Here is a 27,323-nt window from a genome sequence, read left to right as displayed (position 1 = left end):
CTCAATTAAAGCAAGGCAGGTGACCCCTTTCAAACAGGAACAATCCAAAATGTCATAAAAAAAAATGAAAAGAAAGAAAACCATCAAAATGTTAACGTCTTTGGGTGTCATTTAGCTTGGTTTTCATAGAAGAACCTTTTGGATAGGCTGACATGGTGAAACACAAAAACCTAGTCCGTGCGTTCAGGCATCACCTTAAAAGTTCTTCAGCCGCCAGGTCGGAACCGTCGAGGGCCCGGAGTGACCAAATTTGGCATCTGGAGAGCAAACTCAGCAGCGTGGCCTTTAGCAGTCATTTCATTTGGCAACTATTACTTTAGGCTGGTCTACAGCCGACCAAAAATCCTTCCATTTGGATTCTTTGAAGAGATCTGAAAGGTCTCAGGAAGGGTCGTCATCTGCACAAATGTGTCATTGGAGGTGGAAACTTGTCTGCAAATCCAATCGTCCTCTGATGTCAGATCCGAAATGAAGCTTTACATCTCAAGTAGGCACAAAAAGAAGGCCTGAGGTGAGAAATTCCGGCTTTGGTGATGAGCAAGGTCAGGCTGTGCCACAGTAGTTTCTCTCCGTGGTAGTCGACCCGTTAAGCTCTCTCTGGACTGGCCTGGTCGGCGCCTGGCATGGCACACTGGCATTGGCACTGGTCAAATAAGAATTGAACTGAAGGGGAAATTCGTTTTTTTTTTTTTTTTTTGGCGTGAGGTAGGTTGGCACAGGCAACATTAACCAGTTAATGTTGGCCTCAACTATGGCTCAGGCATTCTGAGGTAGCTTTCTTTGGAGATGTGCAACTTTGAAGGGTTTGTTTGTTTTTTTAAAAATGGCTTCTAGTACAGTGAAAGACCACCATCGCTAATGATGACACTGTCACCTCAGTAAGGCTTTGGCAAAGGCCGCTATGTTTCTTCCCTTATTATTGCAGACGAACTGAAGGCATTGTCAAGAGTTCTGTCACGACAGATCATTTGGAGAGTCAGTCGAATATCAATATTTGGCATAATGTGGTGTACACGTTCACATGTCAGCGTGCCAGGTGAGATCTGAGAAATATAAAACATTTTGGTTATAGAACAGTCTCCCACAAGCAAGCTGATGTGACATAGAGTACAGTATATACGATGTCGACACATTGAGAAGCTGACAGGTCCGAATCTTCTTTGACAATTCTCTTTAAAGGCTTTTTCAACATGCACCTATGCACATGCTGGTACACAGGCAATAAAGGCAATACGCTTTGGTTTGACTTTGAGGTAGGGACATGGTATTGGGAGTAATGGGCTAATATACTGTCGGTCCAGGGAGTTGCACTATGTCACATTTTTGTAAGCTCTGGTATTAGCAGCGGATTTTGTGTTCATTAGGTTAGTTGCAAATAGCTGGAGAGAGGCGAAGGGAATGTTGGCGAGGGTTGGGGGTTAGGGTTATGGGGGCGTTTGACCAGTGCTAGCCTGTGCCAGTGCCAGTGCCAGGAAGACCTGATGAGTGTTGCTCAATGACGACTTGGCACTGCGCCGGACAAACCGCCTGCTGCTGACAGTAAGGAGATAAGAGAAGGAAGACAATTAATTCGATAGAATTACAGCATGTTAAACACTTGGTGGATTTTTCATTGAGCATGGAAGTTCTCCAATACTGTCGTCTGGTGGAACTAATAATTTACATTTTTTTATGCTAATAAAACAAACTAAATGTTCCCCCCCCCCCCCACGCACAACACAATGTGCATTCATTAACCCAAATTTTCAGTTAATTCCTACTGAAACAAAAGTTATTCAACTCTAAGTAATTCCTGAACACAGCAGTCAAGCTACATACTGTACATTTTAATGTAGCAGATGTTTGGAGCACTTATAGCCACAGAAAGAATACAGTGACTTCAGAACCACTTGTACATCTGCAAAATGTTGTTATTATTATTATTACTATTCCTTTTTTTTTTTTTTTTTTTTTAACTACCTGAGGCACTGGCTCCATCCTGGGACGGTCTGCTGCCTCCTTATGGCTGCCATTGTGCCCTGTGTTGTCACTTGGTACAGACCAGCTCTCCTGAGTCCCTTTACCGCAAAACAGACTGCAAACACGTTCCAGGAATGAATACAGATCTGCTAGTATACAGTGCAGCTGCAAATACACCAATCACAATCGAACAGCGTAACTGGCACCTACCTACGGCGATACCCAAACATGAGGAAGATGACGCAGAAGATGATGCAGGCAGTGCCAATATGGATGCCAATAACAATGCTGCCCAAAGAGGCTTCACCGTCTCTACACTGACACGGTGTGTTCTCACCTGCAGGCACAATTTGATTGCATTTGAAATATTGCAGACACAATCACCTTACAGCAAGCAATGATCAGTATTCATCCAGTAAGTCACATTACAGATCTTAAAATGAAAGACGCAGTGTCTTCAAATACCTTCATGCATTAGTATTGAATTTGTTTTTAAATGTATTGAATTGAAGAAAGAAATGTTTTTTTTTTTTTTTTTTAACAAGGAGGATGTAGAAAACAAACCAGTACAAATATAAACTAAACACTGAAAGTCCCATTTTCAAAAAGTTATTTACGATTTAAAATTTTAAGCATTCTTCGTAAAGGTAATCTTCATTGCAATAGTTACGACAAATTCATACATATATGTCGGAAATAACAGCGCTTGGTTTGCTGTCTGCTATTACGTGAATGCAAAATGGCTGCATTGCAACAACACAATGAGGCTCTCTCCAGTGGTATTAACGGTAAAGACAACTTGAGTGAAAAAGTTTGAACCAAAAGCAACTCTGAAGACACTAAGGCACATTACGCAATAGCAGAAAACAGAAAACATGCTGCAAATCATAAAACTTCGTTTGGGACGAAGGACGGGCAAAACATTTTGCCATTAAAAGTTAGAAAAAGATTATTTTACAATATTTGTTTTTTTCTTAGAAACAATTTTTACCGTTTGAATGATAACAACTGCAATTAATTCAAATACTTAAATCTGTCAAATTGTTTGATATTCAAAAGGAAATTCAGTTAGGTATGTCTTCACCGTTATTGATCAAATGATACAAAATGACCCCTAAAGTCCTAAATCATACAACTTTGTCACCCCGTGGGATCAAGAGGAGCTACAGGAAGTCGTGTACTCGGACTCACCAGTGTTTTGGGCACTCGTGGCTTCATCTGCCAATGATACCAGTCTCTTGGAGCAGTCACTTTCCCCATTTCCATTGTACGCCACCAGTTTGACTTCATACACTGCACCCGGTTCTAAAAGAGAAACATAGGAAATGAGTTATATGCAATATATTGAATATTTTTTTCCCCCTCCTCGGCGGAGGTCCATTTTAGTTTTGGGATAAGTCAAAGTCAGGCATTTCGTTAGGAAAGCCGCCCAGTGGTAACTAGTGATGTGGAATAAAGATATGGGACTTTGTTTTTTCATGTTATACAAACGTCAAGAAATATAGTAAACTACGGCTAATATTTGAGATCCAAGACAGGAGCTGATTAAAAAAAAAAAAAAAAATCCCTCCACAAAGACAGTGATGCTTGTTGTGCTTATTGATTGCAAAGTTATTGAAAGTTATCATCACAGCAGCATTATAAACACAATAACAATGTTAACCAACTTAAAGGAAGAACTCAACAAAAGCTCACAAAATGTCACATCATCCCATCAAATGTACTGAATCGCAGACACTTTAATGATGATTCCCCTTTGACTCTCCAGAGCAATTTACAACACTCTTTAATGTAACAATATTGATTTCAGACTGGAGATGACAGTGCTTCATGCCAGGGCATAAATTCACTCCATCAGTTAGAGGCACATCCTATTATTCACTTCTGTCATAATCTCTGGCCTTGTTTCCTGGCTCATCCAGAGCAGTTAGGGGTGAACTGATGAGGAAATTGTCATGCCACATATTTTTGGTATTGGTATCAAAAACTCACAACTGTTCATGTGTGAGGCAACAAATTGTTTTCTCAATCATAGCTCGGCAGAGTAGACAGCTGTCGAGCCAGAGCTATTTTGTGAGTAACATTTGAATGCGTTCGCTTGTTGTTATGGTAGCCAATGGTGAGTCATGTGGTGAACAAATATGGGGGAATGATGGATGCAAAAAAAGTAAAGGAGAAGGAATCCTCACAAACAATACATCCATCCATCCATCCATCCATTTTCAACACCGCTTATGTTGGTTAAGGTCGCGGGTAAACAATACATTTGAATGTTTTCTTTGATGCAACAAATGCAAAAATGTCGTTAATAACAAGCCCAATTTGAAATGTATAATATTTAAATGGGGTTTCATACTATATTTAAAACAGTATTCGGCGAATGCTATTGATGTGCAATAGATTTCGCACATACAGTACGTACCCAGACTTGAGACGATGTGGGCATTGATGTGACAGGGCAACTGGACGGGTCCCTGGAAGTCAGCATTGGGGACCCTGCGGTAGGACAGCCTGAAGCCCTCAGCTTTGCCCGCCTTGCTGGGGAGCTCCCACAGTACCTGGACAGCACTAGAATTCACCACCTTGGTGAAGAAGGTGGGAGGGGTCGGTACTGGGTGGGGGTGAGACAGAGAAGGACAGGACAGGAATAAATAGATTAAAAGTGATTGCATAAACACCGCAATGGAAGGGGAGTAAGGAGGAAGATATATTTAATACATTTAAAATTACAGTAGTATATATAGCTATAAAGGATACAACGTTTTTCCTACTAACAAATACAAATATTTTTGTTATCTCGTTGTTTTAACAGAAAGATAACAAACCACGGCTAGTCCAGCATAAGGGTGTCCACACGTGCACTTGGCACCAGGACACCCTAGGTCGCAGTTCGAATGATCGACTTTGTGGTCGTGTCATCGGATGTCTTGGACACTCGGGTGAAGAGAGGGGCGGAGCTGTCAACTGATCACCACCTGGTGGTGAGTTGGCTCCGATGGTGGGGGAAGATGCCGGTCCGACGTGGCAGGCCCAAACGTATTGTGAGGGTCTGCTGGGAACGTCTGGCGGAATCCCCTGTCAGAAGGAGTTTCAACTCCCACCTCCGACAGAACTTTGTTCATGTTCCGGGGGGGGGCGGGGGACATCGAGTCCGAGTGGACCATGTTCCGCGCCTCCATTGCTGAGGCGGCCGACTGGAGCTGTGGCCGTAAGGTGGTCGGTGGCTGTCGTGGCGGCAATCCCCGAACCTTTGGTGGACACCAACGGTGAGGGATGCCGTCAAGCTGAAGAAGGAGCCCTATCGGACCTTTTTGGCCTGTGGGACTCCTGAGGCAGCTGATGGGTACCGGCTGGCCAAGCGGAATGCAGCTTTGGTGATCGCTGAAGCAAAAACTCGGGCATGGGAGGAGTTCGGTGAGGCCAATGAGAAAGACTTCCGGATGGCTTCGAGAAAATTCTGGTCCACCATCCGGCGTCTCAGGAGGGGGAAGCAGTGCACCATCAACACTGTGCATAATTGGGATGGAGCGCTGCTCACCTCGACTCGGGACGTTGTGAGCCGGTGGGGAGAATACTTCGAAGACCTCCTCAATTCCACCGACACGCCTTCCCCTGAGGGAGCAGAGTCTGGGTTCTCTGAGGCGGGTTCTCCTATCTCTGGGGTTGAGGTCACCGAGGTGGTTAAAAAGCTTCTCGGTGGCGGGACCCCGGGGGTGGATGAGATTTGCCCAAAGTTCCTAAAGGCTCTGGATGTTGTAGGGCTGTCCTGGTTAACACGCCTCTGCAACATCGCGTGGACATCGGGGACAGTGCCTCTGGATTGGCAGACTGGGGTGGTGGTCCCCCTTTTTAAGAAGGGGGACCGGAGGGTGTGTTCCAACTACAGGGGGCTCACACTCCTCAACCTCCCTGGTAAGGTCTATTCAGGGGTGCTGGAGAGGAGGGGCCGTCGGGAAGTTGAATCTCAGATTCAGGAGGAGCAGTGTGGTTTTCGTCCTGGCTGTGGAACAGTGGACCAGCTTTACACTCTTAGCAGGTTCCTCGAAGGTGCATGGGAGTTCGCCCAACCAGTCACATGTGTTTTGTGGACTTGGAGAAGGCGTTTGACCGTGTCCCTCGGGGGGGTCCTGTAGGGGGTGCTTCGGGAGTATGGGGTACCGAACCCCCTGATACTGGCTGTTCGGTCCCTGTACGACCAGAGTCAGAGTTTGGTCCGCATATCCGGCAGTAAGTCGGACTCGTTTCCGGTGAGGGTTGGACTCCGCCAAGGCTGCCCTTTGTCGCCGATTCTGTTCATAAATTTTATGGACAGAATTTCTAGGTGCAGCCGAGGCGTAGTGGGGGTCCGGTTTGGTGGCCTCAGTATTGCATCTCAGCTTTTTGCAGATGATGTGGTTCTGTTGGCTTCATCAAGCCGTGACCTCCAACTCTCACTGGAGCGGTTCGCAGCCGAGTGTAAAGCGGCTGGGATGAGAATCAGCACCTCCAAATCTGAGACCATGGTCCTCAGTCGGAAAAGGGTGGCGTGCCCTCTCCAGGTCGGGGATGAGATCCTGCCCCAAGTGGAGGAGTTCAAGTATCTTGGGGTCTTGTTCACGAGTGAGGGAAGAATCGAACGGGAGATCGACAGGCGGATCGGTGCAGCGTCTGCAGTGATGCGGACTTTGTATCGGTCCGTTGTGGTAAAGAAGGAGCTAAGCCAGAAGGCGAAGCTCTCGATTTACCGGTCGATCTACGTCCCTACCCTCACCTATGGTCACGAGCTGTGGGTCGTGACTGAAAGAACAAGATCCCGAATACAAGCGATGATGTATTTGCCTAGAGGATTTGACATGGATATTTATAATCTTTGTTTTTCTTTATAGTAAATAAAACAAGACTGATGAATATCTCAGTATATAGCACGAACATTATGCAGAAAGGGGGGAATAATAACAACCTTAAATTACATTAATTGCTCGGGGGCATGTTAAACTTCCATTCTGTTTCATATCCAGTGCTTGTCAGAATCCAGAATTAACTCACGTATACAGAATTTATAGATAGGATTTATACAGCAAGTGATGTTCTGTATGCCAATGGTAAGGTGGCAAGAGTAGTTGAGGGATCAAAGCATTGCTCAAGGGCAGTGACAGTGCTCAAGAAGCGAACCGGCTATAAATGTTCATGATTTACATTTCTCACTATTTCTACTTTTCGGCCCAAGACATTTTGTTCAAAATGTCCTTCTCAATAATCAGGAGAGATAAAGAAATATTCTCTGAAGGCTATGTCTCAGTACTAAAGTATACTTACCGCCACCTAGTGTTGTTGCCACCACAGTGCGAGACTGCTGACTAGCCCCAAGGGGTGAATAGGCCTTCAGATAAAGCGAGTAGGTGGTGGCTGGCTCCAGGTTGTTCACATCGTGCTGAAAGGCGCCTTTGCTGATGGCTTCTTGCAGCTCCAAAGCATCTGGCTCTGAAAGCACGAACACAGCAGCATTTTAGTTGCACTAAATATGAGCAAATATTATTAATACATTCACTGCCATTGACGGCTTTAGAAGTCGAATATCCATAAATGTGACAGTACTTTGTGATAATACCTCCTATTTTGCGGATATGCAGCACGTAGCCAATGATGCCATCAGTGACCTCGACGGGTGGCTGGCTCCATGAGATCTGCAGAGCGCTGGTGGACAGCACGCTGACTGAGAGGCCCTGGGGAGCGGCGGGCAGGTCTTTAGCTTGGGCCACAGCGAGTCGGGCGCTGGCCTGGTTGGTGCCGGCACTGTTCTCGGCAATGCACTGGTAGATGGCCTCGTCCTCAGAGCTGATACGGGTCAGGGCCAGAGTACTGGCGAGATAACGCATCCTGATCAGTTTACAGACAGTGACACATCAATGAAAACATGGATAGAATAACACGCGGTTGGATAGTGATAGCGCAAGTGCCCTGGCCCCTCGCTGTCAGAAATAGCAGTTCATTTCTCTCCTTAGAGTACAAAATAAATCCTATTGAGCGAACATGTAGCCTACCTTTTCCAAGGTCAGAAGTGTATGAACAGAACTCTGTCGTAAACTGAGGAACCATTGACAAAATAATTTTAGGAACATACTTGTTCAATTTTGATAATGACAAAAGTGTAAACAGTCGCTTTGGTGTCTATTACTGTAATTAGGCCAGTACAATAGTGTAGCTTGTGCCTTGACCTTGACATACTACACTCCCAATTTACAATTCAGGAAATGTTATTGTCCCCATCCCAAGACATTTCAAATAATCCATGGACAAAATACAGAACTATACGCTTGTTTTGTAAATTATAGTTGTCCTGAGACAGAATGGAACTGTAGCTGTAGTAAGTGATTTTAATACGAATCAAATCTGGAATGAATGAATCTGGAATGACCAATGAATATAAATCTACCTCAAAATTGCCTTGAATGTAATTACAATGATATTGAGTTACCATAAAGTCAACCAAACGTAATAGTGTATAACATAAGCAGAGATAAATGATGAAAAATGAACTTGTGTGGTGCAGTGCTGCCACCGTGTGGTATTAACATTAAATGGAAAGAGTGCAGCCTATCAATTGTGACTTGCAAAGAAAGTCATTTGTAGTAAATAAATACACAATTATCACAGACATTGTCACATGATATGACACCTTTTTCGCCCTGTACCTGTTATTATTGGTCAACTTGACGTTGTGTCCAGGCATTAAAACCTTGCCGTTCTTCAGCCAGATGAGGTGAGGCTCGGGCACACCCTGTGCCACACAAGTGAACACGGCACTGCCCCCTGCTGGTTTGGAGACAGACTGCGGCCACTGCAAGAACTCTGGAGGTGCTGTGGAGAATCAGGGACAGATCACAAATGTACGAGGGTCATTTTCATATCATTTGATCAACAAAAACAAACAACAACTCTAATTTAGTCATTTTTAAATTCCACCTTGGATTTATGTGAGTAAATGTCTCCCATGCTGCAACAGCCACGCTTAGTCCTATTTTCCAAACGTTATGGATGATTTAAAATCGTGAGCATTCATATGTCTAGCCCCCCCCCCCCACCCCCCCTCTAAATTAAGTGTCGTTTTCTAATTATACAAACCAGTGCTTCTCATTGTGGTACAAGTACCACTAGTGATACGTAGGCTCCCTCTAGTGGTACGTGAAAGAATCACAGTACAGTTCAGTTGTACTTACAGTAAGTTTCATTTCATTTAAGCTTTATATGCAATGCAAATGATCATTTAAATCCAGTTTTAAAAAATGTATTTTAACTGGATAGGATCCAGCTCACCTGTACAGAAAATGGATCGACGGATGGATATTTAAGTGCACTACTAATGTTCAAACCGCATAATGTTACAGTGGCCTGCAGTTACACTAAATATACATTTTAGGAATAAAAACCTCTGTCTAGTTTTTGATGAATACTCCCACTATTGGAGGACATTGTACATTTTGTTTTCTTACGCAACTATGCATCTCACTCCTTTTATATAAGGTACAAAAAAAAGGAAAAATTAAATCTCTCTCTCTCACACACACACACAAACACACACACACACACACACACACTGACATCACAATGGACGCGCATATTAATAGAGCCTCCATCGGAGCAGGCAGGGATTTTGACCTTTTTGTTTGGCCTAATCTTAAATCTTAAAGCTTAAAGCTACATCTAAATGAGTGATGAGATAATTGTGTGGCCGGGTGTGTGACACCATTATCAGCATGTCATGTAGATGTGACAACATTCATGTATTTGTGTATTTATTGAATAAAAAGAATGTCCCAACGTCACGCTGGAAATTGTCCTCAGCTGACTGCGCATCAGTCGATCCATACTGTGTATTGATCAGTGATTCTGTTGACCTTGAGTTTTACCGCAGCTCATAAATCTTGTCCCCCTTTTCCATTGTTTGCATCCGTACATCTGGGAAAGCACTTTACGTTGTCGTGGAAGTTGTCTTTTATATTCGGTATGTTTCCTCCTTATGATGATGTTAATAATAACAGAAGTCCAATATTAAAAAATAAATAAATAAAAAATGAAGTAAAACTTTCCTCATTAATTTAAATGCGTAATTGACAGAGGGAAAACACATAATACAGGGTGTTAATTTTTTTTTTTAATAACACATGTATTTGCTATAGTCAAATTCCTTCTGTGGGAAAGTTGCTGATGTTGATATAATTTATGAGAAGTGAGGGCCTTTGCGGCATCTGCATGATAAAAGATCTGCATATCTTTTTGGAGAGGACTTTGTGGGCAAAATCAGAGTGGGAGGGGGTTACGAAGGCTGAGACAGACGGAGGGAGGGAATTTTATTTTGGTATATTTTTTTTAAACACTATTCAATAAATTGGCTGGCAATCTTTTGTGTGTGCAGCTAACACCCACCCTCGTGGGTTGCTATCCATCTTCCGACCCTCTATAATTAACTATACGGCCACACCTCCTTCCTCCTTTCATTTCAATGTCCGTCCCAGAACCTCCTCCCGCCCCTCGACCGTTTTCACACTTTTATGCCCTCCGGTCCTCCTGTCGAGGTTAGAGGTGAGAGGTCACAGATCACCGGTCACACCCCTTCCCCTTTTTCTCCCGATCCATTTTGCGGCGTATTGACAATCTCGTCATCCTCTGCTTTGTCTCGCTCTTTCTTCTCCTCTTTGTCCCGTCTCCCTGACCATGGCCGTGGACGCACATGCGCACAGATGGGCTGATGGCAAGACTGTGAGAAAGTTGAAACCTGCTCGCTAGAATCCCACTCAACTTGATTTCAGCTGGAGGGAGACACTCGCTTCTACACTACGAGACACATCACCGTGAACGTCTGCAATGGTGCCCTTGAATCTTTACAACCTTTCCAAAATATCTCAATGGAGACAGATTTTTATCTTATGATGGAACAATATGTGCAAGTGGATTTTGTAGTCTCATACAGTTAAATCTTCAGTTCTAAACTCAATTTACACACTCAGGAAGCGACATTGTGGTGTGCCTATAAACCAATGGAGAAACGAGATCAATAAATGAATGAATAAATTAGAGATGAATTCCATTCTCCCTATTCTCCACTTGAGGCCCCGCCAATCACTGTGAGACAGCGACACGGGCTGCGCGGGTATCGATTGATCCGAGACGTGGACACAACGTCAACCGAGGGAGGTACGATGGCAAAGCTGAATTCTATGAATATAATGTAGACTCATGTTCTAAAAATGACCAGAAACGTAAAATATATCGAGTCATCTTTGGAGTGCGAGAGCTATATTTAAAGCTCTTCCTTTACAAAGATAATCATGTTGGTATCAGAGAAGTTATTTGTTTAACAATACGTTTATCAGTGTAGTTTTAGATTACAGTCAGGTCAAGCTGAACGGCATTGTTGCTCATATTTTGTCACTGTCTCGTAGCTAAATAAGATATTATCTTGAAACACCTCACAGCATTGTATTCTATTGAAATTGGCACTTTTAAAAATGATCTTTGTACTCTTACGGGATTCTAATGCCTTACAAACAAGGCGCAGGTTCCATTTTTGTTTCTTTAACGTTACCAAATATGATTTCTTTCCCTAGAGAGGGCGGCACTGATCTTTATGGGTCACTAGTTATTACTCAGTAGCTTGTAGCTGTTTTCCTTTCATTTAAATTGCCACACAAAGCTTTGACTCAAGCATAAAGCCAATTCTGACAATCAAAATGGAAAATATTATCTTTGTTACAGCAGAATTTTTATTATACCTACTGTTTCGAACCTCATTCCATTGCTGTGTCCAGTAAGTGGGTATGTATTGTCTTGTGTATTTAAAAGGCAGAAAATTGAATGACTTTGCAGAGCATTTTCTATTCGAGAACGACTGCAAAATCTTTTCATATACTTCCTTTGTTTTCTCTCACCGGCCTATATTAACTCTGAAGCGAACCCAGATATACTGTAATAGAATAGTAATGAGATCCGAGCAAGTGACCAGCCTCAGTGTTTGTGTCCTGTCCCCTTATTGGGTCCTTTACTACTCTGGGAGGTGAGCTACTAATGACCTGGCCGCAGGACATCCGATTAAACCCCAGCTAATGACACTGAGAAATATGAGTGGACTGAGGCTATGGACATCTGCGGGGTGATGGATGAGTACCCCCCCCCCCCCCCCCCCCCCCCCCCTCCTCCCACCAGGATGCAAATACACAAACAGAGGGACACTGGTGTCTTACTTATTGTTGTGCAACGAACTAGGAGGCAGGTGCATATTCCTCTGGTCCAATTTCTGCATTGTAACACCTTGGCTGTTGTATGACATTTGACAGTTTGCACATTTGAAGTTTGGATAAATACAATTATGTGTTGGCGTGTGTGGGTGCGTGTGTTGCGGGGCGGAGGCGTTGGCGGGCTCATGTTAGAAACATCCGCCCCCACTGAGGAGTCAGGGGCAAAGGTGAGACAAAAGGGTGGAGCTTTGCTATTGACCCTCCTTCCCTTTCACTCACTGCCTGCAAATAAACATGGCCAAGTACAGGCACACACACACACACACACACACACTGGCCGCAGATGCGTGAGTCAATTAACAAAGCCTGCAACATAGCCTGTATGTTTGCAGCTGAGGATGAGGATATGCAATAAATTCACTTGCTTACCTTCTTACTCTCAGTCTGGCATTAGTTACAATGATCAGAAAATACTGTTTCAGTTGTTTAAAGTCTTATTCCAAGTATTACCATTAATCCTATTCCCTTAAACTAATTGCCATAACGAAGGAATACTGATATCCATATACTCACACACACACTGTAAGATATGCTTGCTTGTATCTAGTATTTTCGAGTTAGATCGTAACACTGTTCTTTCCTGTCATTTTTTATTTTGTAAGCACATCAGACTCCAATAATGCCTCTTTTTTTATACTATACTGTATGTGCACAGGGGTTTACTGGACATATTTGTTATATCAAGCTTGCACGGAAAGCGTCAAACCTCGAAATTAGCGTTGACCGTTTTCGAGGTCAGTATTTACACTGAGACACGAAACCTGCATTTATATGTAGAACTAATTCTAGCACTGTAGATATCTTTTTTGTCTTTATTCATTTTAAGACAATATGATACAGCGTACTACCACTATATTACCAAAAGTATTCGCTCACCAGCCTTGGTTAGCTATGACGTCAGTCCATCCTTTGCAGCTACAACAGCTTAAACTCTAATGGGAAGGCTTTCCTCAAAGTTCAGGAGTGGTTTATGGCAATTTTTTTGAACATTCTTCCAGAAGCGCATTTGTGAGGTCACAAATTGACGTTGGACGAGAAGTACTGGCTCTCAGTCTCCGCTCTAATTCATCTCAAAGGTGTTCTATCTTGTTGACGTCAGGACTCTGTTAAGGTCGGTCAAGTTCGTCTACACCAAACTCTCTCATCCATGCCTTTTTGGACCTTGCTTGGTGCACTGGTGCACAGCCATGTTAGAAGTGGAAGAAATGTTCCAACAAATGTGGGAGCATGGAATTGTCCATAATATTGGCTACTTAGTTCCAGTGAAAGGAACACTGAAGAATTCAGCATTCCAAGAGCTTTTGGACAATTCATTGCTCCCACCTTTGTGGGAACAGTTTGGGGAGGGTCACTTCCTCTTCCAGAATGACTGTGCACCAATGCACAAAACAAGGTCCATAAAGACATGGATGAGCCAGTTTGGTCATAGTCATAGTGTTCCTGTAAAGGCTTGAGAAGTTTTGGCCCAGGGTGATGATATTGCACAGTAAATACTTAGAGGTGCATGATTTAGATGAGTTGATGGTTACAATATCATATGTTTTTTGTTCAAGAGAACAATACTGACGGCACGGTGGACGACTTGTTAGCACCTCTGCCTCACAGTTCTGAGGACTGGTAACTCCGGTTTCCTCCCACATCCCAAAAACATGCATGGTAGGTTAATTGAGGACTCTAAATTGCCCGTAGGTGTGAATGTGAGTGCGAATGGTTGTTTGTTTGTATGTGCCCTGCGATTGACTGGCGACCAGTTCAGGGTGTACCCCACCTCTCACCCGAAGATAGCTGGGATAGGCTCCAGCATGCCCGCGACCCAAGTGAGGAGAAGTGCTATGGAAAACGAATGAATGAAAGAAGAACAATACTGTTCCAATAATACAAACAACTCAAATGAAACTGACTTCTCTCATTTGGATGACATGGCATTTATGAGAAGAGATTTTAGGACCATAATCAACTCATGTACAGTACAGTCAATAGTAAAGTTGCCCTGACCTTGTACCACAAGTCTGCCAAGCGCGGTACGCCTCATCCTGGTGCCGGGCCGGTTGGCAGCGCATACATACACACCAGAGTGCTGCAGAGATACATCTGAGATCATCAGGTTCCCCGTTCCAAGGACCTGGATACCTTCCACCCCGATTGAGCGGCCGTCTGATGGAGAGAAAAGAAACAACATGGTTTGGAAACTTCAATGTCCGCCTGCTATATTGGAGTGTACTAGTGTTACCTAGTCTGCTCCAGGAAACAATAGGCTTTGGGTTTCCTGTGGCAATGCACTCCAAGATGGCGGTCTGATGGACAGTGATGGTTAGATTCTGAGGTCCTGACAGGATGACTGGCTCCTTGTAGGTTCTTACAGCTCCACCTAAAAAATGAGTGATATTAAAACATATTTAGAGTAGCAAGAGTCATGCAAGCCCATGTATTTATCCAACCCTGCAAGGGTGAATGTATTCAAGCTGCAACAGCCGGTGTGACATCATGTACTGTAGTTAATTGTTTTCCCAATCCACCAATGATATTGCCAATGTTCAACACTTGTACTGTACATGGGCAACCACGTACCAGTGATGTTGAGAATGGCCTCATGGCTGTAGCGAGTGTTTGCAATGTTGGTGGCAACGCAGCGGAACACCCCGACATCTGCCTGTCTTACGCCTGTCACCTGTAGGATCCCCATTGGTAGAAGAGTGTACCTGGATGGGGAATGGACGATTAAGTCAGGGTGCAGCTGGGATATACATTTTGGGATTTTTGTACTACATTTGTCAGCTCATGTAGGTGTTATTCAATGAGATGATAACAGCAAAGTTGCACAGTTAGCCATCCCCGTATATTTTACAATTATTTACCACCTCCCTTACAGTAAAATACTTTAAAGTGATTTTGCAGTAATGAATTACAGTTTCCACTGCATCATGGGATTTTGGCTGACGTCACGCAGAGAGTTACTGTATTTTTTTAATGCAACAGCATTGTGAAGCCTTGTGCTCCCAGCATGCATGGGAGCACTTATAAATAGTAAACAGTGACTGTAGGATCAGGCATCCATCCATCCATCCATCCATTTTCTGAGCCGCTTCTCCTCACTAGGGTCGCGGGCGTGCTGGAGCCTATCCCAGCTGTCATCGGGCAGGAGGCGGGGTACACCCTGAACTGGTTGCCAGCCAATCGCTGGGCACATAGGAACAGACAACCATTCGCACTCACAGTCATGCCTACGGGCAATTTAGAGTGTCCAATTCATGCATGTTTTTGGGATGTGGGAGGAAACCGGAGTGCCCGGAGAAAACCCACGTAGGCACGGGGAGAACATGCAAACTCCACACAGGCGGGGCCGGGGATTGAACCCCGGTCCTCAGAACTGTGAGGCTGACGCTCTAACCAGTCGCCCACCGTGCCGCCAGGATCAGGCATACTGAAGTAAATACTGTAATAGCTTGATCTTGCAAAACGGTGCGCCTACTTACAAATCAATTGTTTTTAAGAAACATCAATTTTAATTCTATTTTTTATGTGCATTTGAACCTTTTTTTTCTTCTAATTAACAATTATGAGACATAGCTTGAATGTAACAATGTAAGACATATAAACATACAAAACTGTAACATTCTTCTTCAAGCCTTATAATCCTTAACATAAAAGTAAATCTAAAAGTCTGCCTTTACAAAAAGAACGTTTTGTGCTTAACAATCATGCTTTAATTGAACAATACGCTCACTAATATGGTTGCATTTTAAAGTTCTGCAGAACTGAATAAAAGAGTTGTTTGTAATATTAGAACAACCGTCAGTCAACAATTGTACAGTGTGACTATATTTTGGTCAAATATACCGTATCAATGCACAAACTGCTTGGAATACCACAGAGGTCTATGCTGACCTGTGGTTGCATGGCCACAATAGTGAAATTTCAATGAGTTATGTGACTAAATATGGACAAATCCATAAATTGATACACATCCTATACAGTATACTGGACCTATTGTTACTGGTGCTCAGGGGCACCCTGTCTTTCTCCCAGGTGATGTTGGCCTCAGGTATTCCATTGATCTGACACTGGAAGCGTGCGACTCCGCCCTCGTCTACTGCCATGGTCATAGGGTGGGTGTGGAATTTAGGAAGGGCTAAGAGAGGAAAACAAATAGAATACTGTAAATGGGAAAAATATTCATTTTGTTTGGGTAGATGTCCTATAAAAAGTGGACTGTTATGATAGCTTGATAACAATTTGTGTCAACTTAAAAAAATGGTGGACATGCATCTGCTTCTGTTCAGTAATAGCTATAGTCTATAGTTCCCAAAATAGTATTTCCACTTTCTCGACTCCCATCAAGGATTTCCAATGACTCGATGGCCATAATCGATACGAGCGTGTACAAGGGCTGCAGCAAATTAGAGAAGATCGCCATGGAGACTCATTGCATTGAGGTAAGACAAGATAGCTATAACTCTCCTAGATTACCCATAAACCCCTGTTTTTATTGGTGTGACCCAAGTGGTGGTCAGTGGGGGTAGGGAGGAGAACGTTGAATACTGTTTGTGTTCAGTAAAGGAACAGTACTGAACAATGTTATACACAATTGATGGGTTTTATCCGGAATGAAAATGTGGTCGCCTTCTCTAAAGAGTCAGGTGCTTGGGTTGCCAGGTCTGATGTAGAGGTGTTCACCTCTGAAGCCTCATTTAATGAATGTTTTGACAAAGGACTAGGCAACACGTGGTGACTTTTCCATGGGGTGGTCACTTTTAGAGTTCTTGAGCCTACCGTCAGAGCATGGGTATAAATATCAAAAGGCCACAGGGCATATCATCAACGCACATTTAAGTGACCAAATATGGTTCCTTCTCCATCTGGGCCTTGTTAGTTTAGGGCTGTTATCCACTGTCATACACTTACATGCCAACAGGACTTTGGCCTTACGGCTGACCAGCATGCCATAGCGATTTTGAGCGGCGCAGTCGTACTCTCCCATATCGGCATCGCTGCCTTCTTTGCGTTTCTGAAAGCTGTGGATCAACAGGGTGCCGTTTGCCAGCACCTGAACCCGAGGATGGGTGATCAAAGGCACCCCATTTTTACGCCAGGTAATCTGGATGGGCTCCTCGCCCCGCACGCTGCAGTCCAACATGAGCGGGCGATCCCTCACTGCAATAACATCTCGGGGCTCCTGCAGAAAAGACAGCTCTGAGGCCAAGCAGGCACCTGGGAAAGAGAAGGGGCAGGTAGAGATCAATTATTTAAAAAAAAAAAAAAAAAAAGCAAAATTCCAATCTCTGAATGTAGTCTGGTTTATGCAGCTGTACTAATGTTTCTAAAATATGGCTTTATTTGATGATGATTGGAAGCCGAATTTGCTCAAATGTTTTCTTTATGGGTGTTGTCTTTGGAAAAAAGTGAAATACTTTGCTAGAAGGAAGTGTTGTGACCTTTTTTTGCCAAATGCGGAGGTTAGTTGTGCATATACACGTTTGTATATAATATATAGTGACTGTTTGAGCTAAGCGATACAAAGCAGCAAATGTCATATCACAGATTGTCGACGTAACAAGTATATTTCTCTTGCATAGAGGCCCCTGCTATTGGCTGGCAACCAGTCCAGGCTGCACCCTGCCTCTTGGCGAGCTGGGATAGGCTAAAGCTCACCTGCTGGCTGGATGGATGGATGCATAGTCCATCCATCCATTTTCTGAGCCGCTTCTACCTCACGCGGGTCGCGGGCGTGCAGGAGCCCTTCCCAGCAGGAGGCGGGGTACACCCTGAACTGGTTGCCAGCCAATCGCAGGGCACATACAAACAAACAACTATTCGCACTCACAGTCACAATTTAGAGTCGTCAATTAACCTACCATGCATATTTTTGGGATGTGGGAGGAGCATAGTGATCCAAAATAATCTATCCACAGCTTTAAAAAAAAAAAAAAACATTTTTCAGTGTTAATTCCACCAGCCATTCAACACTTTTCCTCTATTATGCTTCCAATAATGAATGAGATTTAATGACATTTTAAATACAATGTAGAGGAGCTCTCTTTCAGGGAGCTACAGTATAAACAGTTGCACAAGCCACATTGGATTTATGGAGCAAAGCAAACTAAAATTGCAGGACTTTAATGATTATAGAGAGGACAGCATAAAAGAGGTACCCCAAAGAAATGCAGTGGGCACTTGTGCTTTGATCGATGATTTGCTGCATCTACCACTTTTACGAAGGCGAACGACAATAGAGGAAGAATGCCAGTGAGCCATCTAGGCCGAGAGGGCAACGACAATACCTTAAAACCAAAGAGGAGAACACTGGCAAGAGTCGCAGGGGTCAAGTTTAGGAGAACGTCTATACAACAAGGGGCCTACTGCGACAATGGCGTTGTGACTATGGTTATTTGCACCCAACCCCCAGTAACCTCTGTAAAACTCCGTCAACCACCATGCACCCAAAGGGCACCATCTGCCCCTTCTTATGCATCCCCTCCACCCCTCCCATCTCTCTCCATTCTTTCAGATCCATCTCAGAGGTGACTTTCCCATGCCACCAGATCTCCTCCGTCGCACCCGTGTGCCCTCTCCTCTGTGACCTTGGCGACACCAACTACTCTTCTCCATTTTCTCTCAGCCTTAACGTGTTACTGACCTCATATGCAAAACACCGTGAAGGCCTCAGAACGGCCGCCGTCTCCTTCCCAGCTGCCAAGCTGGAACAATCGCTGTCTGCACTTGAACCTGCACAATGCCCGATCAATGTCATGACGGAGCCTTGAATCTGTCCTGCCAAATGCACCCCTCCCTTAAACTTTCACTGTCACCCATACGCCATCCGCTCTCACAGCTTGCTGCTGAACTTGACTCTGGATTGGTCTCAAACGTCTGCTAGTTCATAGGGAGAACATTCTTGTAGGTGCAACTGATTTTTCATTTCCTTCCAACACGAGACTAAAATGCTATCAAACCACACCTAATTGTATCTAATCATTCAGATGCCACAAAATAAAGAAAGCTCTTCAGCAAATTGTGTCGCGTTGACTCTGGATGATCTAGTAACAAAGAGTTCTAGAAAAAAATGGCAATTCTTCAATGCTGCGAAAACATGAAAATCTGATGAACCCACAAGATTACACATCTTGTAATGACCAGGTTTTTCACAATGTAAAAAAGAAACAACCATAGATTCCAAGCAACAAAAGAATGCATTCGCCAAAAACTTCGGAAAGGCCTGCCAGAGCCCAGACCTACATGCAATTGAAAATATATGTGATGATATAAAGAGGGATGTGCACAGGAGATTTTGAGCATCGGTGCAAACAAAAGGGGGAAAATATTGCAAAGTCAAGAAGGGCCAAAGTGATTCTCACCCCCCAAAAAAGCTGTCACCAAAGCAAAAGGTGCCTCAACAAAGTATTAGTTTTAGGGTGTGCACAATGATGCAACAATCTCATCTGTTTCTTTTTCACCTGAATTGTACAGATTACTATAGGTCACATCAGTTTTTTGAAAGGTGTCTTGAAACTCGTTAGGCTGTGATACAAACTTTCTTCCCCATCTGGTTTGTTGTGTTTTAACAGGGCTGCATTCATTTTCAACATCCACTCTAAACACATAAGAAAAGTTAGCCAATTTGGCTCTAGCCATGTATGGTGCACATGATAGATTTTCGTTCAAAAGATAGTTGGGCGCTTACAGAACCATGGCGCTTCCCCACAGGTTCAACATACACCTGGCCCTCCTCCTTGAGATCTGCGTCATTGCTTTGACTAATGTGTCACGTCACGACATAAGCATCTGCCCCCGTCCTTCTAATGAGAAATCTCCCACACAGCAGATGTAGCACGATGGCGGGTCTACCGGTCAGCTGTCCCCGAATGAGCTGATGTGGACCAAAACACCCCCCACCCAGCTGATCTTCCCATCCCTCTGTGTTGGTAATGAAATTCAGGGCTCCCAAGGGGTGACATGCATTGCATTTTGTGGCTTATCGAACACATGGCGTTGCAACCTGGGAGGTTGAAAGGGCCTACCATGATGTTTGGTGCAGAGTTTATGAGTGATGTTTACATCAACAAGGTTAGGATTTGCAAGCATTTTCTGAAAAGAAAAAAAAAAAACCCTACTTTTCAATCTTAACCTACACTAATCGTCCATAGGAGGCAAAGAGCTGAAGACAAGTTGCAATGTGACGGAAATCTGCTGGTTGTACATTTACTTTGTATCCTAAATATCACAGAAATTTAGAGTTGCCAGTATAATACATTGGAAATGAAATAACTATTACAGCTATCAGCAAGGTAATCTACATTCACGATGATGGTGCAGTTGCACAACATTGCTTGAAATTTCATAATAGTCTCACTATTGTGGTTATAGTTTGCAGTGGTGCACAGCTGCACCGTTTCATATAGACGCTGTGTCTATTATTTTGCTCCTCTTATGTATGGCTAAATGAATTAAGCCAAGTTAAATTAGCACTCACAACATTCGCCGTGCGATGCGGTGCAGTTGCATCACTGCGAATTACATCGATCATAATGAGCCTGGTCGAGGGAATGTCTCTATTGCAGTGAGGTTGTCCATTTACCATTCTGATAAATTCAGCACAACACATTTTTAAAGTACAGTTTAATGAGTCATATTTGCCTGTCAACAAAATACTTTGGCAGGGGGTATTTGTTATTAATGGAGGAGGATTTACTTGGACTGTTATATTAGATTAGATTGATTGTCAAGAAGAACCAAGTAAGCTGACTGCGGAGATTTGTTTTTCACATTTGAGATTTATGCCTTTGCACATTAGCACTGATTGTTGCTTTGTTTTCTTTTCAGATGAAAGCTCCAAATGAAGCAAATTGCGCATTGAGTGGGTGCACAGCATTGAGACCTGGACCATTTTCAATATCGGAGAAGGACTAATAATGCGATTTTATAAAGGGAGGGAGTTGTCCAACAACCCCCACGCAAGCACCCTGTGTCTGTAACCCCAAGCCCCTCAGGGGTCATGAGAGAGTCAGAACTCAGGATGGATGTATAGAATGGGGGAGGTATACTATGTGTCCAGCCAGAAATACTCCCTGAGCCCTCTTCTGCTATTGTTTGGCTGACTGTTGCCCGTGAACTTCACACATATGTCCACACACCACTCCAGACAATAACAAAAAGAAAAAAAAATACAAAATAAAAAGTTGTGAGAACTGATGATAAGCCCAGCATGCTCACATTTGTACAATGTTTTTCCATTTTCAGACATTGGATGGTCAACCTTTGGACTGAGCGCCTTGGTTTTAACTCACCTTTCCAAACGCTGAGTACAAAAATCAAAGTTTCAGATGGGCCTTTTTCTTAGATTTATCGGCACAATTCTGCAGACAAGGCAGCATTCAGATTTTTACCAAAGCAGATCCTCTAAAGTTCTTTCATACTGTCCATGACATCTTCCTTTATAACTGTTGTAGTATGGGGAGCAGTTGAAAAAAGAACCAGATAGATGAATGGGCATGAAATCCATCTTCTCTTTTTATTCACTTGAAGGGAGTTCAACTCTTGTGGCTGCAAGGCTCTTACCACTGTGTTATGTTATGCAAACATGCTTAATGCTTTTTGTCACTGCTGTGGGGGGGTGGGTGGGGGTCTGTCACGCATCTTTTCGCCAGTCCCATTCAGAACCATTTGGGTGGAGGCCAAGTTCAATGTCTGAAAAAGTCATTTCTTGACACTTTAAATAATTACTGTAAGCATCCTGAAACCTGACGCCTAGTTGACATTGATATAAAAAGCATCGACTTTGTCACGTTAATTGAGGACCAGGTTTCATGACCTTATACTGTATGTGCCTGTCTTCCGAGAGACCGCGCTTACTGGTCCACCCCAACTACATTTCAATAAATGCCTGACTAAAAACAAGAAGCCAATCACCACAAATCCATAGGGAATAATCTCTTGCGATGGAGAGAAGGGGCTCCTTGCGGGTCTACCAGTTTTAATTAGTTAAGTGTCAGCTCACAGTGTGGATACTTCAAGACTGCTTCGAGCTACAATGAAATAAAAGCATATTGCTGCTCCAATTATGACTAAGACGCAGGCCTGACTAGATTGCAAACTCGTATTCTCCAAAGTCCATCTATCGCAACTTTTCCAAAGAAAAAAAAGGGCTACTGCTCAGATGGATGAAGTGATAAACCCGTAGTTTAATGGCGCTTCTTGCTCAGCATCGGACAGAGGAGATTGCTGAAACTACATATGGTGGCTGGTGAAACAGGACAGTGTTGTTTTGACCGCTTGTTTATGAGGCAATATTGTTTTGGACAGACTCGGATTATTATTATTCTTTTTTTAAACAATGGCGTTATTGTTCATGTCTACATATATCTTAAACACCGAGTATGTCACATTCCGAATATTAAACATAATAAACTTGATAGCACAGACACTACACCCATAACTCAGATTGCCAACCCAATAAACAAAGCAGAGTGTGAGTGGAGGCCTCATACAGCGACTGTTGAATGTGGAGCCATAGAAGAAAGTCACATAAAAAATCTGAAGGCTGACTAGGTTCAATTCATGAGCACAATCATTTCCAGATAGAGATGTTACGATTTAGGGCTTTATGTTGTGACATTGTGCCCCTGCTGTGGATTAAATCAAGGGGTGTTTCTGTTAGTCTGCTCTACCGTAGACCCTGGAGAGGAGGAGATGTAGCGGCGACACGGCCATGGGCAGCTATAGGCAGATTACCTCCACACTCATGTGTTGAATAAGGTCTCAATCTGAGCACAGACTGGTGGTAATCTTATGGAGATGAGGGTGTGACGGTCAGGTCAGCGAACACAGGAGAAAAGGGCAGCCTATTGTGTGCACGGTGCCCCCCTCACACGCTGCACCGCTGGCCAGGACGACCCACGGTCCTACCCCCTACTACACAGGTCAAAGGTTATTGACTTGAACCCTTCATTGTGGTCTGAGCTAAAAGACAAGAGCCTCCCACCGTCTGCACAGCACCCCTCCAGACCAGTGATGCAAATCGATTGTTTTTTGGGGAGGTTTGGGTGACTGTGCTGCGAAACAACAAAACCAAGACAACCTCAGCATCATTTAGACTGAGAATCATACCTTGGATCCTCATATTCAAATTGGATTTTGTGTTTTTGGGAGCGTTTAGAGAAAGATACACGTAATGGCATGCTTAAATTCATTTCGCTGTTTTACCCTTCTTTGTCCTTTAGTATTTCTTTAACTTTACAACAGAGAGAAAAATCGGCAAAAACCGCGCCGGCTAATTCTTTGGCATTTTAAAAAAATGTTTTATTTGAATGCCATTATCTTTGCCTTATGTTGTATTGTGATAAAGTGTAAAAAAAAAACCCCAAAAAACTGAAAAATTGGAAAAGGGCTAATATTGCCCGATTAAATCGGACAGACGATTAATCGTTCAGGCCCAAATCTAAACTAACTCTTAACAAATTGATAAGGTTGCTGTCTATAGGTTCCCTAACAATGATATTTTATTTTACTTTGAGTCTTATGGCCCTCGATACCTTCATACTCTTTAAAACCTCTTCTTCTTTGAGGGCAGAACAGTTACTGGTCAAATTCACCTGGAAATGCTAACCAAGTGGACGTCTCCACAACTGGCTGCTGATAGCGGTGACGTTTTAGCAAAATGGTGCACTGCCAAACTGCCATCTCAATGATGTAGTTGTACACCACTGTCGACTCCAAACACAATCATAAACATATTGTTAAATGATTAACCCTCTGACCGTGCCAATCGAAATTGAACATGATCTTTCTAAAGACACCTTTTTGAGACAGCTCTTGCAAGTGGTCCGAATGTTGCAGTTGGTCTGTTTATATTAGGCTTTTCATTTACTTTAGCGACGCCCTCAACTTCATATGTGTAACATGCATAGATAATTGGGACCCCCCCACACCCAGCTGAGGCCTCCAAGTTCAAGACAAACGTATTTCAGTTGCACTAAAAACGTTTTGTCGGATTCTGTATTAAGTTGGACACTTAACTCCTTTTTAAGGCACCCAAAAAAATCCTTCTCGGACATTACTTACGTTTTAACATTTTGCCCAATCAATATCATTGTATTCATTAAAACGATGAACAGGAATGAATGAATTATCTTTTTTTAAAATGTAACTTTTCAATTGACTTTTTTCGATCACTGGTTCTAGGGCCCATAGTAAGGCATGTAAAGTCAATTTCAACTCAAGTTTAAGTTCTTAAATATGGCTTCTTGCAGTCTGAAGGGCCATTTCAATGTGTACGATAACATAGAAGATCAGCGAAAGTATATTTACACCCAAGGAGATATTGACTGAATCCGCAAGGCCTTCATAATGAAATGAATTGATCTTGCAATGTTTTTTTTTGTAATAGCTGTATTAGCAAATGATAATAAAATGCTCAAGTGTGACATGCAAAGCAAATGAAAACAATTCGACATTAACATTAAGCATTCATACAAGCACACATACAAGTTAAAGTGAGTGCATAAGGGATAATCCCAGTTCCCATTTTAAATGTTCCACCATAGAGCTAGTTTAACAACATCAAAATATGAACTATACTTACTGAAACATAACAAAGCCGTCAGGCCGGTGAGGAATACTCTTGGTTTCATTTTGCTTTTCTTCACTCCGGTCCCTATGACGTAAAAGCTTCTGGTTCTCAAAACTCAAATCAAAATAATGGGAAAAAAAGTAATCCAAATGAAAATGTGTCCTCTTCTGCCTACACTACGTATTCTTTGGTTAGTACGCTAAAAATCTATGTTTCTGTTACTGTGGCATTTCTATTCTTTTATTTAAATTGTTGGTCCAGCGACGGGCCGACTGAAGGCTGCTGGTCATGTCCAAAGCCACTCTGCGAATAGTGAGAGGATGACACCTCGGCCTGGATCGGGCTCATTAGCTATTCAGCATCATTGATGCAGCCGAACGGACAATGACGCAGCGCCTTTCACCGGCCGATGGCAGGTTGGTCTCCTCTGGACCAATCGCAGCCCAGGGTTTATAGGAGGGGTGGTGGCCCACTAGTCCTGGGAGGCACGATTGATATTCATTTAAACAGAGAGCTGCCGGCCACTCGCTCTGCTTCGGCCTACTTCCTGATGGGGCAGATTACAAAAATGCCTGATATGGGAAATTGCAAGCAGCAATAAAAAAAATCATTTTAGGCATTTTTACAAATCTTAAAAGTCATGTTGGCTAGTAAGGAAGACAACAGGGTATTTGTCGTCGCCATGTTGACCCTAATTCCCCTAATTCGGTGCCCCGCCGGACACCTCACATAGCTAAAATTAGACTTTTGTCGTCGGCAAACACCATCACACCCAAATAATCAAAAAATAATAATGCTAAATTGAAAAATTCATTTCGGTTTCACTTACATCTTTTTACTTCTCTTTATGGAATAACCACCATGAGAGAAGTGGCATGATTATTAAACCCGAGCAAAAAAAGTCATAAAGTCGATAATTACCCAGCCAACGTTAGTTGGATAATGAAAGAAATGAAAACACAACACAGTAGCGAATAAGTAGCCTAATGAATTATCATGCCGTTGTCTTTGGTTGGACTACATTTGGATTACATTTATGAGTCTGGTTTGGTGCTGCTACAAAAAAGGACAATCTCCGACTGCAACGGACAATCAAAACTGCTGAAAGGATTGTCGGTACCCCCCTACCCACCCTTGAGGACTTGCACGCTGCCAGAACTAAGACAAGAGCGTGCAAAATCCTCTCGGACCCTCCGCATCCCGGTCACCGGCTCTTCCGGCTCCTTCCCTCAGGTGGGCGCTACCGATCAATGCAAACTAGAACTAGTAGACATTCCAACAGCTTCTTCCCTCTTGCGATCAACTTCTTAAACAGCTAACCTACAATTCCACTGCAACATGCTGGCAATTTTTTTTTGGACTTGAGTTCTTCGTCACATTTCTGTGCGGCCAATTATATATTACTCGTGCACTCACTGTAGTAGTCTTGCCACGCTTGCAGTCTTACATTTTCGCGGGTCAAATATGTAGGGATGTGTAGGCATAAGAAAGATGCTAGACAATGTCGCGTCCATTTTTACAGGTAGTAATAGTGTTTGAATGATAGTTAACAGTTAAGCAGGCCGTAGTTTCAGCACATTCAGCCAGTGTGTTTGAGAACGGAGAGAATGACATGTTTTTGAACAATATTGAAACCTCATTTTATTTCGCTGGCAAATATTTTTACTCATTCAAATTTGGTAGGGCTGTTAAAGGGGGGGAAAAAAATCCATTGTTTTATTCATTACATAGGTCAAAATGAGTCTGTGACCTGGTTTAAGTTTGACATCTATGCAATTTGGCGATTGAATGCAATAGCCTTTGAACACCAAACCACATGCAAAACGAGTCAATTTGAATTTGCCCTCATTGTGACATTGAAACGTGACACTGACTGTGTGTTTATTGAATGACAATAAAGACTGCGAGTGTGAATGGTTGTTTGTCGTGCCCTGTGACCAAGGGCTCCTTGTTAATTTAGGACTTGGACAACGTGCTGTGATTGATGCAACCACGATTTCTGCTCATTACCAGGAAATCCTGCAGGAGAATGTTCGGTCATCAGTTCATGACTTCAAGCTGAAGCACACTTGGGTTCTGCAGCAGGACAACGATCCAAAACACACCGGCAAGTCAACTTCTGAATGGCTTAAAAAAAAAAAAAAAAGGTTCTGGAGTGGCTGAGGCAAATTCCGGACTTGAATCCGATTGAAATGCTGTGGCTTGACCTTAAAAAAAGCCATTCACGCTCGAAAACCCTCCCGTGTTGCTGAATTAAAACAAACATTGCAAGTTATAGAACATGCTCGATTTCTGTTGTTGCTGCTGAGGGTGGCCCAACAAGTTCTTAGCTTTAGGGGGTCATTACTTTTTCCACACAGGGCCAGGTACCTTTGAATATTAGAGTAAAAGTTTTGAGATAATTTACTTGTTAGATGATAATCTGTAAAAAGGACTTTAAGGACTATCTGCAGGAATAGGGAAAATCTTCTCAAATTCACACTTTTTTAGTTGCTGATAAACTTTAGGCTAATATTCAGAATCGTTTATGA

General features: G+C 43.1%; 1 protein-coding gene across 2 annotated transcripts; it reads right to left on the bottom strand.

Annotated features, from left to right (window-relative positions):
- si:ch211-57n23.4 (immunoglobulin superfamily DCC subclass member 3) lies at positions 1-25,064 on the bottom strand. 2 transcript variants are annotated; one of them, XM_061760838.1, is made up of 14 exons: positions 24,805-25,064; positions 17,133-17,438; positions 16,215-16,359; positions 14,799-14,929; positions 14,461-14,598; positions 14,226-14,384; positions 8,631-8,796; positions 7,547-7,797; positions 7,255-7,419; positions 4,382-4,570; positions 3,151-3,264; positions 2,170-2,296; positions 1,960-2,074; positions 1-1,533 (listed from the first exon to the last, which is right to left on the bottom strand). In XM_061760838.1, exons 1-14 carry the CDS (start codon positions 24,851-24,853, stop codon positions 1,447-1,449), a joined length of 2,142 nt encoding a protein of 713 aa, XP_061616822.1. In that variant the 5' UTR covers positions 24,854-25,064; the 3' UTR covers positions 1-1,446. The 2 variants fall into 2 exon arrangements, with proteins under 2 accessions (XP_061616822.1, XP_061616823.1); XM_061760839.1 differs by having other exon boundaries at positions 1-1,530.
- Between the last annotated feature and the right edge of the window lie 2,259 nt (positions 25,065-27,323).

The sequence above is a fragment of the Phyllopteryx taeniolatus genome, chromosome 21 (assembly GCF_024500385.1).
Source record: "Phyllopteryx taeniolatus isolate TA_2022b chromosome 21, UOR_Ptae_1.2, whole genome shotgun sequence".
Lineage (NCBI taxonomy): Eukaryota > Metazoa > Chordata > Actinopteri > Syngnathiformes > Syngnathidae > Phyllopteryx > Phyllopteryx taeniolatus.
This window is presented reverse-complemented; position numbering and strand designations above follow the sequence as displayed.

Bases quoted from the DNA above. Each gene is read 5' to 3' on its own strand.
- si:ch211-57n23.4 (XM_061760838.1), bottom strand. From the start codon at position 24,853: ATGAAACCAAGAGTATTCCTCACCGGCCTGACGGCTTTGTTATGTTTC. The intron at 14,385-14,460 runs GTAACACTAGTA...TCTCTCCATCAG, and splicing joins TGTTTCCTGGAGCAGACTAG to ACGGCCGCTCAATCGGGGTG. The intron at 4,571-7,254 runs GTAAGTATACTT...ACCCCCACCCAG, and splicing joins GGCAACAACACTAGGTGGCG to TACCGACCCCTCCCACCTTC.